The 10,841-nt window shown below is 41.3% G+C and overlaps 2 protein-coding genes across 2 annotated transcripts; one reads left to right on the forward strand and one right to left on the reverse strand.

Moving 5' to 3' along the window:
- Positions 1-1,273: 1,273 nt before the first annotated feature.
- On the forward strand, positions 1,274-3,308 carry sat1b (spermidine/spermine N1-acetyltransferase 1b). Its single transcript, XM_048266287.1, has 6 exons — positions 1,274-1,529; positions 1,989-2,040; positions 2,125-2,208; positions 2,342-2,443; positions 2,549-2,589; positions 2,760-3,308. The coding sequence occupies exons 1-6, from the start codon at positions 1,464-1,466 to the stop codon at positions 2,928-2,930; spliced, it is 516 nt and encodes a 171-aa protein (XP_048122244.1). The 5' UTR covers positions 1,274-1,463; the 3' UTR covers positions 2,931-3,308.
- A 2,149-nt stretch (positions 3,309-5,457) lies between these two features.
- apoob (apolipoprotein O, b) lies at positions 5,458-10,300 on the reverse strand. The gene is made up of 9 exons (XM_048266357.1): positions 10,185-10,300; positions 9,103-9,204; positions 8,769-8,888; positions 8,405-8,437; positions 8,215-8,269; positions 8,005-8,100; positions 7,613-7,704; positions 6,600-6,689; positions 5,458-6,454 (listed from the first exon to the last, which is right to left on the reverse strand). The coding sequence occupies exons 1-9, from the start codon at positions 10,233-10,235 to the stop codon at positions 6,419-6,421; spliced, it is 675 nt and encodes a 224-aa protein (XP_048122314.1). The 5' UTR covers positions 10,236-10,300; the 3' UTR covers positions 5,458-6,418.
- Between the last annotated feature and the right edge of the window lie 541 nt (positions 10,301-10,841).

The following is a 10,841-nucleotide window of genomic DNA, read 5'->3' on the forward strand; positions in this document are numbered from 1 at the left end:
AGCTGTCTCGATTGTGTCACTTTAATCCAACTTTTAGACCGTTAGTCGTCTAGACGTGTTCTTTTTTTTAAGCAAACGCCCCAGGCCAATGAGACAAGCGTGTAGCTCAGTGGTCCCCAAACTTTTTCTTCCGAGGGCCAGCTCACTATGCCTGGCTCTAAGAGAGGGCCAGAAACTCGGAGTATATCAGTAACAATAGCTTAGTGCTGTGAACAACAACAGTCTACCTTAGTTGAATATTCCATTACTTTTAATCATTGGCTACTGCAATTTAATATCATTGTTAGCTGTGTTTATATTGCCATCAAACCATGTAAAATGAAGCTCAAATTAAATAATAAAAAGACATAGCATTCCCAAAAGTATTAGCAGGGAGTCCCAAAAGTATATTTTATTTAAAATGTGTGAACTCTGTGTTTTTGCATACACAGCTCAAGTTGTGAACAAGCAATATCCTACAAATAATTTAAAGTTCTCAAACTATGAGAGTTTAATGAAGTCCTGGCAAAAACATCTGAAATGACTACCATTAACTTTCACTCAGAACTTTGTGAATTTGTATGAACATTTGAAGAGTGAATAAAAAATAGAAATAATTATCCCAGAAATTCCCAGAAATATGACTTGAATAGAAGTTAGTTAGTTATTAACAATTAACTGATAAACTTTTAGAATACTTTGAGCACTGATGCAGTTAGCATAGGCCTCTTACATTGTTTGCAGGTAGGTTCATTCCGTTTTCAAAGGCAAACGCGGAACAGCGCCAAAACAACCACCAGTGGACAAAAAGAGTATTACATGTGTATTGTTAGACTCGCCATAGAGAATGAATGGGGAAAATTGCGGAGGTTATAGTTTGACGATGTCGTACTCCCGTGCGGGCCAGATGCTATATACACAGACATGTTTTGGGGGGCCACCCAGAATGAGGTGGCGGGCCGTAGTTTGGGGACCACTGACCTAGATGGTGGTAGCGCAAAACGGGAGCAAGGGGCCCTTCATGCACTGTAGAATGGTTAGATACGTTTGAGAATCGTTGGCCTAAAACATCAACGTTTTGGGCAGTATTTGGTGGTTGCATGTTAAATCCGAAGTGAATCGGGTCGCGATGGTCTGTCATTTTTGAAAAGTGGGTCCCCGGAAAAAAAGTTTGTGAAACACTGGTTTACAGTGTGCACAACGACGTCACGGCGCAACGTGCGTTGCTATTGGCCTGAAATTTGAGAATCGTCAACAAATTTTCCAACCCCCGTGCCGCTATAAAAAGAAGAAAGAAACAAAGACAGCTTAGCACAGCTGAGTCGGACAGCATCAATACTGCATGCAATCTCCCTTCAGGAGGGTCAGGATCCCGGACTGACTGCGAAGGGTAAAACTCCTGAGAAGCGGATGAAGAAACTCCTCCTGCTTCGGTTCACATACAGAGGACTTGTCAGAAAAGGGAAAAAGAGCAAAAGAAGAAAATGGCAAATTTTAATTTGCGGAAGGCCCAACCAAATGATGTACCAGACATATTACGACTCATAAAGGTAGGAGGACTCCTACTTCCTGTATGCAACTCGCACTACTCTTTTTTTTGTTTCCATTTGGTGTCTGTGAATTTGATCATATTGAACTATAGACTGTCAACTGTTGGCTGGATCAGCTGTTTTGCATTAGGCATTGCTGTGTGGGTGACGTGTAAGTTGGATGACAACTCCAACTTGCGATCACCTAGGCTAGAAACAAATGTTTTTGTTCGTAACATTTATACTTTAAATTAAACTATCCAAATCACGAGCCATTAGCCTACGTTACAAGATGGTATCACGGCTCACCGGCTCTTGTTTACATTTCTAATCTGTGGGCTGTCTGTAATTCTGCGCATGCGCTTAAACTTAAAAAATAAATAATAAAAAAAGTAGTTGGGGGGGTCACTTTTTTTAAATTCAAAGGTGATTTCATGTTCTGTTGACAGAAATCTTAATCATGCTTTTGTTCAAATTAAGGAACTTGCTAAATACGAGGAGATGGAGGAGAAGGTAATTTTGACAGAGAAAGGTGAGTTATGACATTAGGTAAAATAATATAATCCAAGTACTTGAACTGTTTTGAATTTATATAATAAACAACAAAATCTTTTAGATTTGCTGGAGGACGGATTCGGAGATCACCCGTTTTATCACTGTATTGTGGCTGAAGTCCCAGGAGAGCAGCAGAAAAGAGAGCGTAAGATGGACGTCTTTGATGGCTAGTTTTTGTTGGCTGGTTTTTGTGTCTCTCTGCCAACTCAAGTGTTTGTCTTTCAGCATGTTCATAATTATAGCTTCTGTTCACTCCATCTGATTTTCTACATTAACAGATCATGCAGTGATTGGATTTGCCATGTACTACTTTACTTATGATCCTTGGATTGGAAAATTGCTCTACCTTGAGGACTTCTTTGTAATGGAAGAATACAGGGGTGGGTGACCTTTCTATAGCCTAATGAAGCCTATTCCAATACTCAGCAACACACCAGAGAGCATTAGACAATGTCAGATACTGACATACTGTGTTTATTTGTCAGGATTTGGAATTGGGTCTCAAATCCTGAAGCATCTCAGTCATGTAAGTTTTCTAATGAGTTCCCTCTTTTCAGACCTCTTGATATCACGGCATGGCCACAATGGTAAACATCTTCATTAGAGTCTCTCTCTCTCTCTCTCTCTCTCTCTCTCTCTCTCTCTCTCTCTCTCTCTCTCTCTCTCTCTCTCTCTCTCTCTCTCTCTCTCTCTCAGATGGCTGTGAAGACTCGCTGCAGCAGCATGCATTTCATCGTGGCGGAGTCCAACAAGCCGTCCATTGAGTTCTACAAGCGGCGCGGGGCCTCTGACCTGTCACTGGAGGAGGGCTGGCGGCTGTTCAAGATCGACAAGAAGCACCTTCTCAAGATGGCGGTAGAAGAGTGAATGAGCCAGCACGCGACTGAGCTGGCCCGGCACCTGGCCGGGCGTGAACACAGGAGAATCCCTCACAGGGTTCTCTGGCTCTGTGGGGCTCAACTTGTTCATTGTCGTCATTTAATTGTCATTTAATTGTTATTGTTTTGCAAAGACATTTTTATTAGGTAGTGACTAGATTCAGTAACCATCATCTGTCATGTTTTTATTTGCCATAGAATCTTTCTGGAATGATTTTTATAGTTGCTTTTAAAATATTTTAAATCCTACTTAGTTACTTTATCACACATCCTACCCTATCAGTGTGCTCTAGGGAGGGTTTTTCCATATAGTGCATTGTACTAGAAATATGATCATTAGGTTGTGAATAAAAAAAGCTTTTCTTGAGTTTTTGGTTTTCATCTTCAAGATCAGCAGCAGTAAAGTAGGTCACCATGTGCTCCCTGAACCTGTTTGTGAGAGGTTATGCTTTGCAAGAGGCAGAGGTTCCAACCAGAGATGAGAAGGGCTGTTCTATTACATAATCACTCACCCACTCAGCCCATAAAAACCAATACAGAGGGAAGGGATCTCCTTCAGTTGGAGTCTCTCAGCTACTGATGCAGATTTCCTGAGCCCCATACAAACCCTGTAGAGGAAACTAGACAAATATAGAAGTGAGACTTGAGGACCTGTTTTGGAGGCAAGGAGTCACAAAATGACTGTGTGTGGAGAGTGTCTGTGGGTCAGGCCGTGCGGTGCAGTGTGCCTGAGAAGATACTGTATGACTGTTAAACTGCAGTCATGGTTTCAGTACTTCAACTTCCTGAAATTAAAAGATTTGCAAGTGACTGTGCACACAACACGCTTCAGAGGTTTAGCTAAGGAAGTGCGACACCCAAGAGACTTCCTGTGTGAAGTGAGACATATCTTGAGTTCAAAACCTTTCACTTTTGGATTTCATGTGCCTTCAATTGTTTGATCATTTGAGACCCCGTTAAATACAGTAACAGCAGAAATAGGGCATTGCTTCTCAACCTGTTTAGAAATTGCTGTTTTGAACTTTGTTTTATGGCATGGCCGTAAAATGTGGTTTGATTACCCTGAGAACATTCTGGTAATAGGTAACCACAAGCCAATTATAGTTTAGGCAATATTAAAATAATGAGTTGTGCTCATGTGCACCTGTCCAGTATAAAAGCATGTCTTCAACATCACATCACCAACATTGATGGCTTAGGATCTGGATCTAGGGTACCATGGATTACTCAGGTCCTTATATCAATCAGAGACACCATCATAAGACTCTCACAGGAGTAGTCTGTTGATATGATAAAGCCCTATTACATGTGAGATATCAATCAGAGACACCATCATAAGACTCACAGGAGTAGTCTGTTGATATGATAAAGCCCTATTACATGTGAGAGATGATGAAGTTACATAAGCTTCACTAATGGTATTGTGCTTGTGGTGGTCAGAATGATTTCTCAGGGTTTCTAGTTGATGTTCCTAGATATGACAGCGATATATAAGCTTTTATACTGTAAGAGTGTAGACGCAAATGAATGAAACTGCTCTGAGAGATGTGGCTACAGTGTCAAATATATATATCGTTTTTTTGTCAAATCCTCTCTGTGTAACAGCTCAATTACAACAGAATATGTAGTTGAATCAGTATGACTAACAGAAGAGTACACCATCCATTAAAACCTATCAATGCATGCCTATCCTGTAAGGAGCATTTATATACAGAGAGGTGCATGGCTGTATCTGCTTTATGAAGGAGTTCAGGGGTCGCCTGTCTACTTTTGCAGTATTCTTTATGGCTTTGTTTTGGGTTATACAACCTAAAATTACTCACTTAAAAGCCCTGCAACCATGTGGCTATCGAGGAAATAGGTGTGTCAGGAACGTTTGATGAAAATGTGTTTTGAAGTGATTAACACCGGGAAGGTTACAGTTGGTACCCCAGGGGCACACCTTCACTCTAGGGACAAATATAAACGTTAAAACTGACACAGACACGAACAAAGCCGACTATAGGCTTCCATCGGTGAAACCCAGAAGTATAAGCAAGTTATATGAAAAAATTAAGTTTATTAAAGTAATAAAGTAAAATATATTAAAGTACCGGTAATAAAGTTTGTATCTCTTATGGTTATGGTATTTTGCAGGTGCTTTTTTTTCCGAAAACGACTCAGAAACATCAGCTATTCTTGTATCCAAAGCAGATGCTCTTAAATGGAAGTGTGACACCAACCCATGTGCGCCACAGGAACAATGTGATGGCTTATCAGTAGCGCGCTAAACTTCCAGCCTAACTGAAGGTTCTCCCTATATTACACAAACAGAATGGCTCATTTAATTACGCAGGTTACAGGTTAACTTAGGACATATAAGTTAGAAGGCTTAACATTAACAATGTATTACAAGTAACACTATGCCAGCGCCAAACTAAGCCTTTAAGATCAAATTGTTATGAGCCAGCTGCCATACTAAATTACACTTCTTCTGGAGAGAACAATAGTATAGTACTAGTGTAGTTAAGAACACATTTCAGAGTCTAAAGCATTTTATTGAAACTGTAGTGAGTACTTTGGAGATAGAAAATAACTGAGCAAATGACTTCCTTTGAAGCCACAAACAAACGAAAAAACAGACTTACTTTCCATCTGTAAGCCGAAAGTTCAACTTTCACTTTTGAATCGCAAAGGAAGCTACCGCCTTGATGTTCTCCGACTCTTACATTAAACAGTGCTTCGTCTTCACCAATACAAAAACGTTGTGTCAACAAATTAATATAATGCATTTACTGTATATACAAAATATAGACACAAACAAAGCCAAATGACATTAACCAGAACCAGAACATCAGCGAAGCAGTCCAGCGAAGCAGTCCAGAACTTTAGTGTTTTAACTCCTTGATCCCTGATCATAATCTTAGTAACTTATCCTCGTCCATATACTCACTTACCATAAATTGTTTTACCCAAGTACCATGATGTGTGTGTAATATGACATTTAGAAGCAAAGTCAGATAACCCTTTATGTTTTTTTTAATTGCTTAACTGAACTTCCTTCAGCTAAACAGCTAGAAACCACATGGCTGTCTGAGACATGACATGATGGTGATGTGTGAGACATGACGGTATGTCACTTGAAGCCTCCCAATGTGTTATTAAGACCCAACAAGTAATCAAAAAATATTGCACACATCAAAACTCTCTTTAACGTGTTATCTCTTCAACATCATCCTGTAACTGACCACAGAATCTCGTGTTCTATACATCTACAGGTCTTCCGTCCAGTGCAAAAATAACGACCCTAGAAGTGGGTTTAATAAATATAAACACAAGCTAAACAAGGGTGCCTGTCACCTGCTGGGCGTGTGTGTGTGTGTGTGTGTGCAACACAGTGAGCATGGGTAAACAGTTCCAGGAGAAGAAACACACTTCATGAGAGATGGCTGACTGTGTTAGTGGAGGGTGCAGGAGACGACAACACTGCGGTCAGCCTTAGGACTTGGGGCTGCTGGACTTCTTCCTCTCCGTCTGTGGACGGACAGGAGATAAGGGCATTTGTTTAGTCCTTCGTCCACTACGAGACTGAAAGGTCATGTGTTATGTGAAACATAACAGCCACATCAATATGACTACATATGAATACATTGTAGTGGAAGAGTTGACACGGTCTTACTGTTCCCAAAAGAGAAGACATTTTCTTCCAAAGGTCCTCGGCGTGAACACGTCCCTGGGAGCCCCAGGTGTGGAGCTGGTCTTTGGTCGTCTGGACATCAAACAAAACAAGGACATTACCTTCAGTATGCCGTATTCGATAGGAATCACAGTTTTTGCTGGGCTTGTGGAAAGTTTACGGTGAGGTCAAGGTTATGAGAGCACAAAAAAATAAAACTGAAAACACTCAAGGTCATGCAAATACAAAACCCACACAAAGAAAACACCGTAAATACAAACCCTTTTGACAAAGTATGTGACTTCATTAAAAATAACATAACATACGCAGATTGAACATTTTCAGACCAGCTGGGATTATTTCCATGGAATACCATTGAGCTAAAAATGAACAAGACTTATCAGTCCATCCATACGTCTCTCTTTTCCTTTATCAGTGTAAAAAAGGGAACATGGAAAACTACTCAGAATCCCCCCAACCAGCGCCGGCAGCACCAGCGCCGGCAGCACCAGCGCCCGCGGTTTCCACACTTTGACATTCCCTCAGGAAGCCATCAGGAAGGGACGTGGGTTAATCAAAACACACCATTCACAGACAGCCCTGCCCTCGGGGACGAAGGGTCATGACCCTCAGCACTCACACTCAGAGACATGGCCACACACAAGAGGCCAGCTCTCCTGGCTCACAGGGGCCCTGCGCTTTCTCCCCTTCCTCTCCGTTAGAGGAACAACCAGCAAAACATTCTTGAAATAACCGTCATTGAACAGTGTTCACCTCGGCTCTGCTCTTTGGAGAGTGATAGAACTGTGTATTTTGCCTGGTTGTGACTGATTATAAATTGATTCGGGTCTGATGTTTCTTACTGAGAGAAGAAAGAAACCAAAATACTCCACAGGTACCAAAGAGAGTGAACCTGATGCTTAAATCATCTGAATTACGTGGAATAATCTGACCGAGGTCAGTGGCTCCGCGGGTGTAAACAAAGCAAACGCTGACGGACAGCACAGTCATCTTACCATGGCCAAGGACGCGGCATGCTGTGGGTAGAACACGGACGCACTCAGAGCCATCAGTGTTGTAGGAAATAGGAACCTTCTTACTCTGTAGCCTAAAACACACACACACCCCACACACACACAAACACACACACACCATACACACACTTGAATGAACATTTATATCCTCAGATACTATCCTACCATCAAAAACAGAATGCTAGCCTGATGTTCTCACCGTTTACATGTAATGCAGTTTATCCTGTTAACATTTGCGCAACTCTTGTACATATAATGAATAATCATCAAGAAAATGGCTTTTCAATCCTGTGAAATATAATTTGGTAATTCTCACCATAGCCTATGTATAGAAAGTTTCTGACAATAGCGTATTGACTAAGATACTACTGTACCTTTGGCCAGGTAGAGTCCAAGGATTCCCGAGAAACCGATAGCTCCCAAACTGGGAAACAATTTGGGTGGAGGGTCATTCAGTAGCTCATTAGCATCTGCAACCAGAGGAAATTGTGTTAGCTTGGCCAAACTCCACCAAATGTCTTCACTAATGACACTAAGTAAACACCGGTGTCTGTTGAGATACGGGTTTGTCAGGCAGGGGCTACCTTTTGCAAGTTGCAGCGAAGTGCTTATAGACGGCTCCACCGTTTCATACACTTCCTGTGATGAACAGACAGACGGAGATGAGGAACCCACAGGCAGGTCAAGAACAGATTAAAGTCAACCAGCAAACTACTGCTGGTTATTGTTTAATGACTGATAAAAGTCTAGACATATTGCATGTGCTGGTCATACCTGGACTTTCTCCATTGCAGTAGCACCTGTTTGCTGAGGAAAAATGTGCACAAATGTCAGTGAACAGTTAAGTCAAGACGGGTGCAATATCTCCCATATGCAACACCACAATATCAACTAGAAATGCAATATCTCCCATATGCAACACCACGATATCAACTAGAAATGCAATGTTGCTATTGAAGTGTTTAGTCCAGACGGGTGCAATATCTCCCATATCATATGCAACAACAAAAACAACAACAGCAAAACAACAACAAAACCAGAAGACAACTGCCCGCTGCTGGGTTGCATCTGGGCCCCAGCGTTCAGCCGAATGAGCACATGTCCATGGTGATCAAGCCAAACCATAGCTGGTGCCCACCTGGCACAGTGATGTGTAGGGCTCCGCCGCCTTCCTCAGCGTGGCGATGCCCTCCACCACATGCCCAGCCGCCGGCTCCTGGTACTTCAGCCGCGTCTGAGGAGCTGTGTAGAGGGACAGCTGCAGAAACAAGAAAAAAAGAAACAAGGTTATCGAGACAGGATGCAGCACTATGTATACACAGTTGCAAGATTACAGGAAACAACATGGCCTGCTGTGGACGTCTTGGCACGGTGTCTGCACTTCAGCACATTAGGGAATTGATAAGATGGCCTACACTTTAAGTTCAAATATTATTAGTCTATTCATGTGTTTGTATGAGAGAGACTCTTACTTCATCGATCATTAACGTGTCTTTATTCTGCTTAGCCTCATTGGCAGCAAAGACGGTCCCAGACATCATACCAAGAACAGGAACTGCCATTGGCAAAGCCACCTGTTCAGATGGAGAACACAGGAGAGCTGTCAAAGTTAGGGGGAGGACAAAATATCAATACAACAATAGATTCATCTTTATTAATCTTTTGCTATGTACTGAGTGTTGGAGAATCGCTGAATATGTGTGAACATACTTATTTAATCAGGTTATGGTTATGGTTCTTAGCAGATGGTTTTATCCAAAGCCACATACAATAGGCCTACAATTATACCAATAAAATAACCATTATCATTGAAAATCAAAAATGTTAAGCAGCCATATGTTTACATAAAAAAATAGCCTACTAAGAATTGCAATAGAGTAAATCATTTTAACAGAATGGAAACAACAGCAAATCGACACTGATTTGTAACCATAACCCTGTGACCCTGAAGGAGATTCTGGTTCACACTGGGGCATTACCAATCTACGTTTTTGATACCGAAAATGACCAATGTGTCCACAACGTCCACTGACATTGCCCATTGCCCATGGCCTAAAATGAAAATGACCATACATCTCCAAAATATAAATTATATAAATAAATACATTATATTAAGGGTCAGGACATGGGCAGAATATACTGGATGTAAAAGGCATTTTGATTAGGTCTGTCTTGAGAATCTAAGAATGCTAAATATTTGCAGCTTTTAAGAAGTGCACCCACAACATACAATGGATATTGATACTATCGAAAACGCCTCCCTGGATTTGCAGACCAGGAGACAAGCCAAGTTGATTATGTATGTTAATTACAAGCGTCTCTGGCATAAAGGTCTCAAGCTAGCGTTTTCCTTTTCCTCGTGACTTTGACGGGATATCACTGTGAGATGAGAGTGGAGGGTGATGCTAACCGGCTAACATACCTAACATCTATTCTAACAGGATCCCCGCCTTACAAAGAAGGTCAAAAACCACAGCATATTTGAACTGATTAATATGGCCAGACATTCATATATTTCGAATATTACTTTTTCCCAAGGCTTTTGCTACATTACCAGTTTTCCGACGTTTGACATAACGTTGGCTGGAAGCTGACGGTTCATCATCTTGAAGTCATACGGCAAGCATAGTAGGTCAGCCCATTCTCGTTTTCTTGTTTATTTGACATTCATGATTTTGATGTTCATACCAAATCCAACAGCGCCACACTGTGGACAGTCTGTGCCTAACAGTCAAAAGCCTCTTGCTGACTAAAACGAGTAGCGCACATTTTTAAATAGCCTACACAGAGCGTTTTTGAAATGATTGTCAACTAAGATCAACAGTTGTCAACAGTCACATTGAACCCCCTGAAAACATCTATGTAAGATTGTGAGGGGTCTTAGCCTTCTTATTTCAATATTCAGGTGCCTAACTTGCAAATACACTGCATTGTAGGTAGGCTACTCTCTATTCTGGTCAGACTGCTGAAATTTGAACTCAACAGTCCATCATATTCACAACTCGCTCTATTGCTACTGAAGATACATTTTTGATCAAAATTGTATTGCTTGGCCTGAACCATTTCATTTGCTCCTAAAAGTAGAGCCAGCCAGGGCTCTTGTGAACACCCGTTTTTGGAGAGAGAGAGAGAGAGAGAGATGCTGAAAATAAACTGTACTTGAATTGTAAACCATCCCTTTAACTCAAAGGTGCTTGTTCAGTTGCCTATT

This window comes from Alosa alosa, chromosome 16 (assembly GCF_017589495.1).
Source record: "Alosa alosa isolate M-15738 ecotype Scorff River chromosome 16, AALO_Geno_1.1, whole genome shotgun sequence".
NCBI classification, from domain to species: domain Eukaryota; kingdom Metazoa; phylum Chordata; class Actinopteri; order Clupeiformes; family Clupeidae; genus Alosa; species Alosa alosa.